General features: G+C 43.6%; 1 protein-coding gene across 1 annotated transcript in view; it reads right to left on the bottom strand.

Moving 5' to 3' along the window:
* Positions 1-693: 693 nt before the first annotated feature.
* cacnb1 (calcium channel, voltage-dependent, beta 1 subunit) overlaps positions 694-15,875 on the bottom strand; it is a 28,305-nt gene continuing 13,123 nt past the window's right edge. Inside the window, exons 3-14 of the mRNA XM_079233057.1 lie at positions 12,186-12,305; positions 11,854-11,976; positions 11,324-11,460; positions 10,911-10,978; positions 8,924-9,084; positions 6,480-6,560; positions 6,325-6,383; positions 6,117-6,226; positions 3,348-3,499; positions 3,076-3,171; positions 2,762-2,953; positions 694-1,417 (exon numbers count right to left, since the gene is read on the bottom strand). Coding sequence (XP_079089183.1) covers positions 878-1,417; positions 2,762-2,953; positions 3,076-3,171; positions 3,348-3,499; positions 6,117-6,226; positions 6,325-6,383; positions 6,480-6,560; positions 8,924-9,084; positions 10,911-10,978; positions 11,324-11,460; positions 11,854-11,976; positions 12,186-12,305 — 1,839 coding nt within the window. The 3' untranslated portion in view covers positions 694-877. The remainder of the gene's footprint in view (positions 1,418-2,761; positions 2,954-3,075; positions 3,172-3,347; positions 3,500-6,116; positions 6,227-6,324; positions 6,384-6,479; positions 6,561-8,923; positions 9,085-10,910; positions 10,979-11,323; positions 11,461-11,853; positions 11,977-12,185; positions 12,306-15,875) is intronic.

The following is a 15,875-nucleotide window of genomic DNA, read 5'->3' as shown; positions in this document are numbered from 1 at the left end:
GGCAGGACACTTCATTCACACAACTACAACTGAAGTACTGCTTTGAATCTCCACCACGCTAGAAAAAACAGAGAACAAATGATTACTGTGGGCGGCCTTTGGCACCCACAGGGAAGAGGAAAACAGAAATGGGAGGACTGGGTCAGACATGTAGTCGGGTACAGTGGCTGAACCAGGTCAGGGAAGAAGTAAACGTCTTTGGAGTGTACTCTTTGTTGTTGTCAAGCTTACATGAGTGTAGCAACATCGATAAATTGTTGTGTTAAAATATGGCAACTTCTCCACCAGCTTTTTTTTTTTAAGGTCTGGGTGATAAGAATGTGGAGGCGAGAGACTCATAACTTGTGGATCTCAGTACGGGAGAAATCCAAGAGCACTGAGTGAGATTAAGGTAAAGAGAAACCCCGACACTGTACATGGGGACGGTGACATTAGACCCTGTTTAAGACTGCAGAGGACAGACAGGACGGACTACAGCTCCACCGGCCTTCACACTCTACAACTGAAGGAGCGATCGAGTCATACAGATCACAATCAGAGATTCACAATCGTAGCAATTACTGTCCTCGTGCTGTCAGTATAGAAATCCATGATATTCATGCAGTATTAACAAAAGAAACAAAAAAAACAGACCAATAGTATTTTTTTCTAAACATAACTAAATTGAATTGCAAGAAGTTGACAAGAAGGGCATCTGGCAGTTGATGTTTTTCTTTACATTGTACTGGGATGTAAACAGATTCACTTGTTAGCCTGACTGGCATGGCCCCGAACCCACACTTCAGTTCCTTCTGAACCCCAAACCTGAACGTCCCCTCTCTCCCCTCATCTCTCTGTCTGTCCAGTAGCTTCCGTGCCTCTGTGGTACGATGCGTACTCAGCGGATGTAGACGTCCCTCCCCCAGTCGTCCTGGTTCTTGTTGCGGCTCATGTTGGCCCCGGTGTCCACGGGGTCCTGGCAGTAACGCTCCTTCAGCTTGGCGCGTCCGTGCGGCTGCGTCTGGCTCGGCATCGTAGGGTGGTTCAGGTTCTCCTGGTCCGGCTCGGCGCCTTCGTCTTCCCAGGATGCCTGTCTGCCGTGATGCTGCGCCAGGTGGAGGCGGCTGCCCCCACCGCCTCGGTACGGCTCGGGCTCTTCGTAGGGGTCGGTCTCAATGTCCATGCAGGAGTCGCCAGCCTCGGTGTACGCAGAGTCCCGGCTGCCCTGGGTCTCAGAGTCAAAGGTGTCTTGCCTCGACAGCCCCCGGCCGCTTCCTCCCCTTAGCTGGCCACGAGAGGAGCGCAGGTACGCTTGCTGTTGCTCCTGCTGCTGAGGTTTTCCTCCCATGTCTGTCTGATAGTCATGCAGGGTGCCGCTCCCGCCGCACTCTGTCAGAGGCCCTTCCCGCTTCTGCTCCCCGTGCACCAGATACGGCCCCTGCAGCCACAGCCATGCCATACAGCAACCATGCAGAGACACAAACAGCAGAGCAAAACCAAACCGTCAGTGGTTAGTCAGCAGGGTTAGTGCAGGGCCGGCCGCACAACACAGAACCACAATGATCAGACAGACCTGCGGTTTTGAAAACATTAGTGTGCATGACCGACAATCCATTTATAACTCGCACAAACACACACTGGCTTCAACACAAAACAAACACAGCAATAATTAAATTAGTCAAACAGATTAGTTCTCCTAACTGATGGTTTTTTTTTAAATCATGATACCTACCAGCAAACCCAAACACAAAATAAGTTATTCAACAAGCAGACTCAATATCTAACAGTACAGCAGCGCCACCTTCTGGCAAATTGACCGCTTGGCCGAAAAAAAGCAGAAATGTCAATATGACTATTATGATTATGTAATTAATTGAACTCTGCAGCACAGAGTGTGATACTGAAACCATTTTACATGAATCAATAAATAACAGCTGATGTGAAGTGCAATTGGCTCTTAGATTCTTGTTGTTTTTGGAGTATTTGTGTTGCCGCCTCTATAATAATAGTCTCAATAAAAAGGAGATATAAAACATGTGTCAAGCCATTTGGTGCAATATTGTGGCTCGGGTCAACTCATCATAATTGATGTGTAGCCAGTCGTAACTTATGAATAGATCCACAGCTGATTAGTATTTTGCTGTTAAAATGGTTATAAAAAAAAGTTTAAAGTAGACAGAGTGTTAGAAACAGCCTCCACCGAACTAAGCAGCTCTGTTTGAAGAGGCGGACATGACTTGCTGCTTTCAGGGGCAGTGCCATGGCAACACGGAGGAGGACAGCAAACTGGATTCAGCCTCTCAAGAAGAAAAAAAGTGCAGGAGAAAGGAGGCCACCGAGCTAAAGAGGGCAGATATCATTTTACTCTTGATTACAGCGAAATGGAGGGGGCCCCAACGGCAGAGGTGCCTTATAGGTTACTCCTGGAGTCCAAGTGTGGTTTGAGTTGAGCTGCTCTCACAGCTGCAGCAAAGCAAACAGACTACGTAATCTTTATTGTGGGTGCTCTAAAAGCTAGCTGTTCACATGTGTCAATTTGGCTCATTAATATGTCAGGTGCGTTTGTCTGAATGTGTTTATATATACAGCATGAACAGGGTTTCGATGCACTTCTCCTTCAGTGTAAAGAGAGCAGGCTGCTGGGTTGAGGTTGAGTTGCCGGAGTCCTCGCCCGCCTTTCTGCTGGACTTCACAGAACATGTTCGTCCTCTTTCCCCTCATTGGCTACGGCACTTTCCATGTCGGGCCACATATCCATGTTTCTGCGCAGGGAGGTGAGCACCTGTACCTGCAGGTTGGAGACGGGCTCAGGGGAGGCGGCCAGGGCTGCTGTTGCCATTGTACGGTTGAGCAGAGGGTTGGGAGGATTGCTGCTCGGGGGGTGCGTCGCCTTCCAGTACGCTTCCAGGTAGTCGGCCAGGTGTTCGCAGGCGTCCTCCAGCTGGTTCTCGTCCAGGATGATGTCAAACAATTCCTGCACATGAGAAAAAAGGACCATTTGGTGGCTTTACAGAACCAAAATTGATGGGTTACTATTTTCAGAAGTTCTATAAAGTTTTAGATCTTTTATCACTGAAGTCCCAAAGCAGAACTCACAGGTGGGCATTGGGCCAACTTGTCTGCTGCCACCATCTGCACATTTAGGTGTTTAGCCTGAGACTTCCCCCTCGATTTGATGAGCCTCTGGAGGACCTGCAGGGAGACAACAACACTTTGTCTTCTGAATAAATGTTGTATGTAAGGATAGGAAGGCGATTTGAATCCAGGCAACGCATTACAGACTATTAGTACATTGCTAAAAAATATATAAATATTATCAAAAATGTAAATCTTAAAGATTGTAACTCTCAGGTCATTTGTTGCCATACCTTAGGTGAGGCTATTTTGATATAGACAATGATGGGAGCCAGGGAGGTCTTTGCCAGCTGAGTGGGGTGGTTGATGGTGTCTGCATCCAGAGCGACCAGCTGGAGAGTGCGTGCCAGCTCAAAGATACGCTCAATCTCACTCTGCACCTCCGCTGAAGGCCCAGGACACAGATAAGACACATAAATACAGCGAGAAAGCAAAACGATTGCGTAAACTACCTCTCTCTTTGAGAAGATGCAGCGCCGTACATCAGCCATAAGTACATAACCAACATGTTTGTACTTTATCATGCATGATTAAGATTTTCAGAAAAAAAACAACAACAAAAAAAACTATTCAAAGCGTATGAATTAGATTGGATCACAGTTCAAGTTCCATTTATGCACAGTAAATGGAGCAGTGCAGCATCCTCATTCTGTTGCCACCTCCCAACATTTGCAATGTCCTTACGTGCGTCTGAGCCTTTTATATTTTAAAAGGAGGGAGGCACTTAAGAATGAGATGCCTGTTGCACTTGTAATCACTAATAATAAGAGCACAATTTCTCACCATGTCAATAAAACAGAAAAAACTCTTAAAACAAATTAGGTGGAACATTAGTTGTTGTTAGCGCTAATGGGCACAGCAGTAATTATTCATCAGGTTGTTATCAGGTGAACCACTCAAATCTGTGGACTGCTTGGGTGTTTTGTTTTCATTGTTCCTCAACTACAGCCTATAAGAACTTGTTATTTAGCGTTTTGAACACAGTCTCCGCCTTTTTTCTTTTAATCAACCTGTTGAGGTGTGAGGATAGAGATTAAAACCGGAAACCAGACTGTTCCTCGCCTGTCTGGTCAGACCTCAGCGCCTCTGAGCTGTGTGCGCCGCCAACCCAGCAGCAGAGAGAGATAACGGGGGCACGGCAATCTTTGGAGAGACGGGGCCTGCACACGTTTCAGCAGCCTCCAGAGGGCTGGGAATTAAAGCTGGAGGTAAAAATCGGGAGAGTGCTCGGCAGAGTGATAAGAAACGTGAACTTTAACTCGCATAAAAGAAATAGCTGGCAAGGTTTCCATTAACCTCAACAAAGAGTTGGGACTTTTTTTGAAATTTGGATTTGACTGCAGAGAGAAACTTGCTCTCCGGCCACGAGGAGTCGAAGTGCACGAGGCGAGGTCCAGCTTCCATAAAGGCTACCCATGGGAGTGATTGTACACATACAGTATATGAATTGCTTTATACATGGGTCACAAACAAATCTCTGCTCACTCCCTGCTCCTAGTTTAGAGCAGACACCAGCCATCATGCTGCCCTCCCACAGATCTCTTTTGGCTTTGATTTTGTAATTCCTTTCTTTTTGTTCGAGACTACCGGCTGTCACACGGAAGCATGAGGAACAGAGAAACTGACAGGCAAGCAGACGGGCAGACAAACGATGTATGAGCAGATGATGAATATAGTGAGAAGAAAAGGGGAGGGTGAAGAAGGAGAGAGCCTTCATTGTGTTGTTGCAACGAGAGCATACATACCCAGAGCGTCTGAATCAATAAAGAGTGGAAGAAGAAGATGGGAAGTGGGAGAGAAGGAAGGATGGGTGGTTGAAGGGCAGAAAAGACAGGATGAAGAAAGAGAGGAGGCCAGATCAGACTATACAAAAACTTCACACTTTTTTTGTATGACCAACCTACATGTACTCCAACATGGAACGACAGTTTGTCAAACTATGATTTGCAATTCTGTCTCCAACTACGCGTCTGCCAACTAGTCATGTTGCAGTTTACATCCATGTCTGTCCAAAATGTCATCACTTCATCATTTTGTCTTGTTGTACACTAAAATGCGATTCGGTTCAACATTAAGTCCAGGTGGACATTTGTGTTGAATCTGAAGAAATTCCCTCCAGGCCTACCTGAGATGTGACGTTCACAAGACAACCTGAAACATAGTTTGTCCAGTCACACCTGTTTATGCACAGAGGCATAAAAAAACAGGCAGCCCTCATTAGATTCAATTCATAAATCATGTTTCATCCCCAGGATCGAGTATGTCCAAATTACAAAATATCCACATGCTTGTCGATATTTTTCGTCAATGTCTTAACTGCTGCAGCATCACAAAAACACCCTTTTACTCATTTTTTTTTAATGTGTAAATACGTTTTTGTGTGGAATTGCAAATGCGTTTACTTTTAAGCTGCAAACCAAACAGCCTCTGAAAGGACATTAATACATAGATCTGATCATATTCTATACGTTCCTGAATGTCAACAAATCCCATGTAAAGTCTATCTATCTATCTATCTATCTATCTATCTATCTATCTATCTATCTATCTATCTATCTATCTATCTATCTACCTATCTATCTATCTATCTATCTATCTATCTATCTATCTATCTATCTATCTATCTATCTATCTATGTATCTATCTACCTATGTATCTATCTTTCTATCTATCTATCTATCTATCTATCTATCTATCTATCTATCTATCTATCTATCTATCTATCTATCTATCTATCTATATATATATATTTATCTATCTATCTGGAAACACAAAGCAATAAAGACATGAAACACAGATAGGGAAATATATTTAAATGGATGTTTAGCAACATGACGTGATGAAATAAATGCTTTCCATTGTCCTGCTCTTTACTACTGTATTGTTTTTATGCTTTGCCGTCTGTGCAATAACAAAAGTAATTACTGTCTGAACTGCAGACTTAATGGCAGTTGCTTTGGTTGTGGTTTGTGCAGATCTGAGGCGGCTCTATGTGGTCTTACCCAGGCTGGAGCGGGTACTCGAGCGCTCAATGATAGTGTGTTTGCTGGGGTTGTTGAGGACTGAACGCTTGGCCAGTGAGATGTCCGCTGTCACTCGTGTGATGGATATCCTGAAACGGACATCCAGTGCACCAGTTGTTACAGAAACCAGTTAAAGCCAAACCTACAGTGCATAATGTCTGTGAATAGCAGATTATCTCATTCTTACCTGCCCTCAAACTTGTGTTTCAGAAAGTCAAAGAGGGCTTTCTGCATCATGTCTGTCACCTGAAGACATAACACCAAGCGTAAGACCAAAACAAAAAACTATGGAAGTAAAATTTGATGTAAAACAAACACGTGTTGCAAGTTTCTTTTGGTTACCTCATATCCTTTAAGTGATGGCCCGACGAGGATGATAGGTCTCATGGAGGGAACCACGTCGTAGGGGGGAACATGCTCCATCTGGTTCAGAAAGAGATACCAACATAGGGGTGAGGGAAGCCGTCATGTTGTGCAAAGCAACATGACGAGATCCACAAAGCTCACGCCGATGTACAGTCACGCATAAATCTGCATTAACTCAACCCAAAACCTCTCTTTTCCCCTTTGTGAGCGGGCAGATTGATGGATGGTGAGTCTGGGCTGCTAGAGTAAATTCATTTCATGGACTGCCTATGAATGTTCAGAGAAAGGGATCAATTTCCCACTAAATAGCACTCTATTTCTTGGTCTGCAGTCTCAGATGATTAAAGTGTCCATAATTAAACCAGGCGCTAGGGTGTCAGCTGCTGCTCTAACCAAGGCGTCATACTTCACACTTTTATCTTTTGGTTGTGCATCTGCACTAAAGTTATAACTGCTAATAATTGCTGAATCGTGATTTTCATGAAAAAAAAATGCACTTTTCTTTTTATTTGTGCTTTAACTTTGTTGTGTTCAATGCACGCATCTCTGTCACAGCTCTGACCCATTTACAACAATTACACTATTTATTGTCTTTGTCCTATTTTCAGAAATCTTTCAGAATATAAAGAGCCTATATACTGTATAGTCTGTGGCTTTTTAAAGCCATTTACATCACAAATCACAGAGTCTTACAGCATATACACAACACCTACACACAAACACGACCCATATTACTGCTCCTGAACTTGAGGCTTATTTGTACATTACGAATCATGAAAGGAATGATTCATCTATAAGAATTCCATAAGCCTTTGTGCTCTTTAGACACAGCCTGTTTTTCAATGAGATCGAGGGGGGGAAACAGTCACATGTGCTGTATACCTTGTGAACATTCAAATTGGATGTATTTTCTGATCTGTATTTCAAACACACCCCCTCCTCTGTGTGTGTGCTGTGCAGCTCTTCAAGCAGGAGATAGTGCTGGAGTGCCCGGCTCCATTACATTACATAAAGCAGAGCAACGGAGGCTCATTTCACCTCATTTATATTCACAGAAGCTAAAAATATATTTTTTTAAAGTTTCCAAACGGCTCTTGTGTCTAAAGGGGCAGCGCTGGAGCAACGAACAGAACATAAAAGTGCTCATTGGTTTTGAATAACATGAGCGCAGTGCACAACTAAGTGTGGTGAGTAACAGGCAGGGTGGTTTGCATAATGTAGATCTGGATAATAGCTCAATATTACAGTTTATTGTACAATCTGTACAATCTGATTCTTCTAAAATACTACAACTACAGTTGCAATGTTTACAGCAAAAAAAAAGATATTATATTTCCTAAAAATAAAGCCAAGATACTTAAAAATGTACAGTATCCTATTATTGGACATTATAGGATCCTCTGTCAGGTAAACATGGTATTAGCATGAGTTTTACTTTTGAATGTGTATTGTTGACAAAAAAAAGGTCTCGGTGCACATTTTGACCATATCCAATACTTCCGTTTATTTTCCCTCTATTGAATCATATTATTACAAAATGCTAATAATGAGATATTATTATTCACATTCATCCTGCAGCCTTATTAACGTGTTATAAACAGCAGATTGTGGGTTACTGTCATTCAAATTAGCCGTCATAAATGCCAATGAAAGCATGTCAGGATGAGTTACTGTTACACTCTGACTAACAGGGTCCGTGGTGGATCTGCACCTGCACACTGACAGCTGTGATACGAGCTCTGGGGAAATGACAGAGGCGTCACCGTGATTCACAAACAATCCTGTGAATATCACATGCTGTAATGCGTCCTTGGAAGCATAAGCGGTGCTAGAAGAAAATCCGGTGGACTGGTTTCTTACCAACACAAGGAGGAGCACGTGAGACAACAGAGGGTGAGGAGTAAGAAGTTGAAATGTTAGAGGTTAGTTTTGAGAACAAACCACACTCACCGACTTCTGTTTCTGTTTAGCTGGGCCACCTACAGTGTCATTCCACACAAAAGCCAGAAGGAAGAAAAAAAAAAAAAAAGCACAAAACACAAGAGCACATTTGGTTATTGACAGGTTAGGATTAGTGGGGTAGAGGAGCTGTTGATGGATTGAAACAGAGTTCACACTAACTGCCAGCACTTGCTGCAGCGGCCATTTCAGAGTGTAACCGTTAGTCCAAGGCCTCTCCCAGCTGACAAGCACAGAAACAAACATTCAAACATTTGTCAGAGTAACTGTCGTGACCGGAGCCTGAGGGGCCAAACAGTGTTAGATTCGGGAACTACAGTAGCGGCAGGGACAGTTCAGTTGTGAGCAGTTAGTGAGGGGGGAAGGGGGGATTAGACCAGACCACATCTTGGACGAGTCAGGGAGAAATGCGGGACGCAGGCTGGCAAGATAAACGAGTTATCCCGGGCCCCTAATGTTACCTTCTTAAAGAAGGGCAGTCGGTGGGCGTTGGCCTGAGGGGATGTTACGCTGCCTGATATGCCCTTGGTGCAGCGAGGGTCACCCTGGTACTCAAGGGGCTCCTCAGCATCCAGGTCGAGAGGGTCGACGTCAAAGGACACAGAGGACATGTCCACATGAGCTGATGAGGCGTAAGGGCGAGCGGTGCAGAGAGAGAGGGACAGACAAGGAAGAAGAGAAGGAAGAGAAAGACAAGGCAAAGTAAAAGAGGATGAGAGAAGAGGAAATAATAGAAGAGCAAAAGCATAAGGGGAAAAGTAAATAGAAGTACGAATGCGAGATGCATCCAGAAAGAGGCATGAAAGACATTGCAAAAGATGGCATTTGCTGAGATAAAAAAAGGGTGGCATTGTAGGATTTAAACTGGCAACAACATTGACAAGAATAACAAAAAAAAAGAACATGCCAGATTATCACAAAGGACGGCACAAATGTGGGTATAATAACATAAACAGAGAGAGAAGAGTAGATGTGTAAAGAAGGCTGCAGAGGAAACTGGAGGAAAGTAGTAGATGGGAAAGAAGGAATCAAGCCGAGAGGGAAGCTGGGGTTTCGAATTAAGTGCTTGTCGGGATTATTGTTGGTGATGCAGAGGTTTTGTTTTCAAAGGAATTGTTCTAGATTTTAGGAAATAGCTTTTCCCTTTCTTCCCTGGAGTTGAGAGATGACAAGATTAATACCACTCTGTCCGATATATACGAGGCTACAGCTCGTTGTCTTAGCTCAGCACAAAGACTGCAAACAGTGGGAAACAGCCAGCCAGGCTTTGTCAAACAATAACAAAATCTGCCTTCTGGCGCCACTAAAGCTAATTTATTGATATAATATCTCATCATAACAAAAATACATACACGTTTCTACTGATTAAACCAACAAGATGTAGCGTTTTAACTAGTGAGCTTCAGAGGTGCTGATGAGTGGATTTGAACAGAAGCAGGAGTTTCCCCCTGTCCAAGCTAAACTACTGAGACAGGTTGGGAAAGGGGAGGAGACGGATACGGGAATTTCTCAATATTTAAACCTTTTGCTTAAAGGGGAACACCACCTAAATTAAGAATTCCAGTATGTTATTTCCATGGCCTAGGAAAGCACAATCAACATTTATGAACATGAGCTGCTCAAGTATAAAGTGTAAAGTCTGGAGCTGCTCCATAGATTGAAAATGAGACTGACTTTGTGGACCCTAAGAATATACATTTTCTTTGTTATCCCCAAATGAGCTTAATTCTATTGTAGAGTTCTCAGTTGTGAAACTGAAAATGAGCCTTTATACTCAGAGTATTCCCCTGGGTGCTTTCAGTATTGCCTATAACGCCTTTTTTTAACTCATTGTCTATGGAGCAGTTCCACACTTTATAAGAGAGCTCTGAGGTGTTCATGGACTGCCTCAGACCATAGGAATAATGTGAATTAAGTCTAAAATGACCCTTTAAGTCAGATCGGCCACTTACTGGAGGATGTACTAGGTGTATTATACAGATGTGGTTTATATTATACAAGTATTGAGTTTGGTTCTGTGGCTCTATTTGATTAACAAAAAAAAACGTTAAATCTGAATATTTCCCCCATGTTTGCACTTCCACCTCTCCTGCTGTCTCTCTGAATATTGAGAAGCAGGTCTGTGTCGTCTTGGCAAATGGACGACGCACACACAAGCCCGACATACTTGTCAAGTTTACTGAGTGCGGTCCATTCTCAGCTCTATTTCAGTCCCGTCCTGTGTGCAAATGACAGACCTAAGACCTCTCTCGCTTCACACAGCAACCCACAGAGGCGCGGCAAGATTCATCATCATGCCTGACTAACTAGCCAATTAAAATCTTCATCTAAATATCAGGCGCCTGTCTCATCTCTTTCTCACTTCGTCAGGATTGCACCAACACCCACAAAAACGTGCAAAAACTGTCACGATTTTGCCGGTTGGTAGGGAGATCCACCTGACCTTACCTGTGCCAGGTGGGGTGGGCCTGCGGGTTCCCGTGGCAACGTCCAGACTGGAGCTTCCTCCAGATTTACTGAAATGGGGAAAAAACTAATTGTGTGGTGAAAGAAAGACAATATAGTAGTTTCACAAAACTGAGTGCATAGTACTCATCATAATCATATTTTTACTCATTTTAAATGAGAATTTGCAGATTTTAAGTAAGCAAGACAAGTAAGCAATTGTTAGGTTTGCTCCAGCAAGAAGACACTGATCATCATTGTTTACAGAGGACAAGCTGCCATTGTGAGCTTAGTGAAAATAAGCAGTATTAGGAGGGCACATTGTATATCAAATCCCTGTTTAAAAAGAAAAAAAAAAAGCTGGATTGTCATTTGTGGTGCTGACACTGTAGCTGCGGAGGGTTTCTCATGGTTACCTGGAGCTGAGTCGGTTTTGTCTCATCTTCTGCTCCTGCAGCAGACGGGTGTTCTCCAGCTTGACCGGGCTGGGGATGAAGCCCACCTCACAGCCCTCCTTCACCAGACGTCCGATCCACCAGTCATTGTTGTATTTCTGCATACGGAAAGGCATCCGGAACCAATTATATACCAAATCATCACAGGGTTGAATACAAAAAATCAAAAGGTATACAATTAGAAATCATTTCCAGTTCTTGGTCATTGCAAATAAAATGGCATTTTATAGCATTACGGTTTTACAGAGTTCCCGAACACCATCTCCATACCATACCACTTATAGAAGCTTGATGCTAAAGCCTGAAAAGGGCTTTGACAGAAGGAGACAATGCATGAATCATGATCCCTCAGTGGCTTCCCACCCACCATCCCTGCCACGTTTGGTCTTCCTGAGTCAGTTCGCTGGCCAACATGATTAACCTTTAGTTCAGGATGAATTCATACAAAGTTGTACTCTAGAGACCACACAAACTGCTCTGGAAGTTCATACCTCTTTAATGTGCAAGAAGTCTTTGGCTTCGAAGGATATGGCCATGCCCTGCACAGGAACGTCATCACTGGGACCGGGGTTGTAACCAACATTTGTCCGCACAGCAAAAGCAACCGGTTTGGTCTGGAGCAGTGATGGGAAAGACGGATATTAAAATACAGATGTCAGCTCAAGAAAATCCACCCCACTTACAGAGTCCCCTTGACACTGATGAAGTTTAGCAGTGTCCAATTACTTAACACCGATGTGAAGACTAGGCAAAATGGATGACTATTAAACTAACACTGTGCAAGATGGATGACATAGTGGAGATAAAGCATTTGCACTCTGACCTTTGCTTTCTCGAGCGTGGCGAGGGCCTGTCTGTCGGCCTCTTTTCTCAGAGCCTCAGGGTCCTCCTCCAGGGACACGTCTGAGTCCGATGGCCGGCTGGTGTAGGAGTCTGCAGAGCCCTAAAATGCATAAGGAGTTGACATAAAGGTGAGGAGGGGAAAAGCACGACATGTCCGTGACTCAACCCTTGAGGGAGCGAAACAGGAGAAGACTTTGTTAAATCACAGGATGAGCTCAATAGATTAGATAGTAATGTATTAGTCCCGCAGTGGGGACATTTACAGGATTAATAATGTCTGGGTATATGTTTGAAATGTCTGCTGTCCACAACCCATCTTCATCTTTGGGTTTTCTGACGTTCTCCTGTTTTCTTTGTCTTTCAAATTCACTTTCCTCGTCTTAAGAACGGTTGTAGCTCTGCCATTTCAATTTATTTGTAGTCAAAATGTCAAGACTGCCTTTAGAAGCGTAACCTATAGACACAAAAAGGGGCCTCGGCTTTCATATTGCATGAAAGCGAACTGTTTAATTTGAGGTGGAGAGGATGCATCACAAGCCGACCTTTCCACTCTGCAGCTTCAGTGAGGCCGAGGTGCCGAGTCTTTTTGCACAGGTACAACAGATTTGGTGTGTGTGGGTGTGTCAAGTAGGGACAGACAGAAGTAGAGAGAGAAAAGTGACCTGAGGACTGTTCATAATATTAGGACGGGTATAAATTTCTCATGAAGTGGCTACAGTTTCCAACACTCATACACGGTAACTTGACTCTCTGCTGCTGACCCTCATCCAGACACCCATACCACAATAAAAACCTGAGCCTCCAGTGGGCCTGTGGCCCCGGCATACTGTACTGTTAAGCAGAGCAGTACAGTGAGGGAGGCAGCCTGAACTTCTGAAGTGTTTGAGTGTACAACTTATATAACAATCCCACTTATTCTCTTCTTGCTGTATTTTTCTTTCTGCTGACAGGCTGCCTGGCGCTTTGTAGGAGGTGCTGACAAGAATGCGGACAGCTGAATGTGCCAAGCAGAAGAAGTGAGTCACTAGGTGTGGGCTTTTAAAATAGAGGTGAGAATGCACAAAGATGACATACACCATATGTAATGATGATGAAAAATTCCCTTCACATGTGTAGTCAGACAACACAACGAGTGCACTCAGTGAGTATGACAAACATCTCTGGAATAAGGCTGCTTATTTTAACTGTTTCGATATCAGCCCTTTTTTTTTATAGCTTAGTTTGGAATTTAGATTTATATAAATAATGTATTGCAATGTTTCAACCCTCTTTTGATTTCACAAAATATGCCGGCTCATTGCGTCAGTAGTAAAGACAAATCTTAAATAAAACCTTAAACTAAAAAAACTCAAATGATTGCTGATGAAAGGAAAGGTAAACACTCCTAAGAATCATATCAAACATTTGATGCAATACTAAATCAGTGCAGGACGCTTAAGTACTGAGATTTGACACCCAGCCCTGCTCTGAACTTGTGGCTTCTTGCTGCCAACTTGCTGTAATTTGAATCGTTTTCTCAGTAAACGTTTCTTATTAAGATGAAAAGCAAAGGGAGACGTCGCGGTGGCCTTGTGGTTAAGACGCATACCGTATAACGACAACGTCCCTGGTTTGATCTTTCTATTTCAGCCAACTGCTCAATGACAGTAAAAAGCAAAAATGATGTTCTTTTTAAAAAAAAAGGATTAAAAGAAGTGAATGACAGAGTCCTTTATGTCATTCCTTATGAGAAACACCAAGTGCCCCCGAAGGTGTAAATATATCCAGAGAGAAAGAAAGGAGTCATACGTTGAAGAGTGAAGTATCTCTGTGGTCTGTGAGCATGATGTGTGATTAATGCTCCTCTGCACCTCTGAGCAGCGTCCACACGTCTCCGCATGATGTCAAACGAAACGCAAACACACATGTTGATTCTAGCTCAGCCACCTGTTGTACCGAGGCGCTGTGCGACTTGGCAACAGTGCACTAAATGTGGACACTCCCTGTTGCCAAGGCGACGGCTAGCTACTCCTCGCGTCCTCGGGCATCCACAAACCATCCCCACTTCCTGTTTCATTTACTCCAACTCGAACGCTTGCGGCGGTGCGCCCGCATCCCACTCAGGTAGGAGGAATAATCCTGTGAGTGGCATGCAGCATCTAATGAGGACAATAACAGCCGCCCCCACTTACCAGCTGTGAGTCATCTTCTAAATCATACAAGTGCATCCCGACACGGAGCACTGACTAAGTGGAGGTTAACAAACCCTGATGGGGAACCCACGGGAATGTTTTTAGTGGAGGAAAAAAAAAAAGCCGATATGACGTCTGGAACAACCTGAGACCAACTGGCTCACTTCAACAGGTCGATGATGCAGCAAAATGTAGAAAGAGAGAGAGAGTGGGAGGGATTACTCTTGGTGTGTGTGTGTGTGTGTGTGTGTGTGTGTGTGTGTGTGTGTGTGTGTGTGTGTGTGTGTAAGTCTGTGGACAAATGCTTTTGTGAGTCACTCATCCAGTTGATTCACGTTACACATAACCAGAGGGAAAAAACAGTCAGTCAGAGAAGGAAGAGAACGGAGAAGGACTGATGGACACAAGTCAATATTTTATATATTTTTAAAAAAGTGCACGTGAACAAGGGGAGAGTCAACATAGCAACTGATCAATAACCTCTCTGCACCCTTTCTCTATTATCAGAACGTGTTGATAGACTGAGCGAGCAACTGAACACACTCCCTCCACCTTTTCTTTCTGACACTGTCCTTCCTTCCCTCTCTTCTTATTCTCCCCTAATGTCACTGGGTTGTGTCTCTAATTTAGCTGCTTGCTTCACTTCACATACAGCTCCTGTTCAAAATAGCTACAGGCCACCTGATGGCAGAGCTTCTTTCCTATTGGCGGAGCCAGACTATAGACCCTCGCAGTGTCATAGTAACCATCTCCGCAGCTTAATACAGGCAGCCTATGAGAGCGGCATCTGGAAGGAGATAGAAGGAAGATATAGGAATCAAATGTTAAATAAAATACCCTGAAGGGGAATCAACATCGGGCGATCAATGACTTTCTCACGTAGTGTGAGTTACAGCTGCGAGCTCAACGCCCGGATGATAACACAGCAATAACTACGTCAAACAAAACACTACGGCCTTTGGGGAATTATCATGTTTAACAAGGCTGCCAAACTGAAACTTTTCTACACATCTAGTTGGTCAAATCCAAACTATTCCATATTGTCACAGAGCACAGAAGGTTAAGAAAGTGTAAAACACAAGACAGGTGCAGGAGGTGAAGATCAGTAATCATCCTGAAAAATAACTGACTGTTTCCTCTCCATTTTCTGCACGATGGATGCCAATGTGATGAATTTGCACCTCCTTAGCATTTGATATTGGATAAATGGACGGGGGAAAGAGAGCAAAAGAGCCTAAGGGGAGTAATGGAATAAGGAGTGAGGGCGGGCCAGCTAGACAGAAGTCTTTGAATAATGAGTGTTGAAAAAGAGTCACCCTAGAGAAGGGACATTAGTTTAAATTGTTTCTTCGGATGCAATGGCACCATTATAAAACGATTTCAAGAAAAAGGGGAAATTTGAAAAAAAAGGTAGTTGGATGAAGTAAAAATTATCTAACGTTTGGATGTACACACAGCTGCATATAAGTGATCGTGAAAATACTGAACCAGCATGACAA

This window comes from Taurulus bubalis, assembly GCF_910589615.1.
Source record: "Taurulus bubalis genome assembly, chromosome: 17".
In the NCBI taxonomy this organism is placed as follows: Eukaryota; Metazoa; Chordata; class Actinopteri; order Perciformes; family Cottidae; genus Taurulus; species Taurulus bubalis.
Note: the sequence above shows the minus strand (reverse complement) of the source record. Positions and strands in the feature narration are given on the sequence as shown.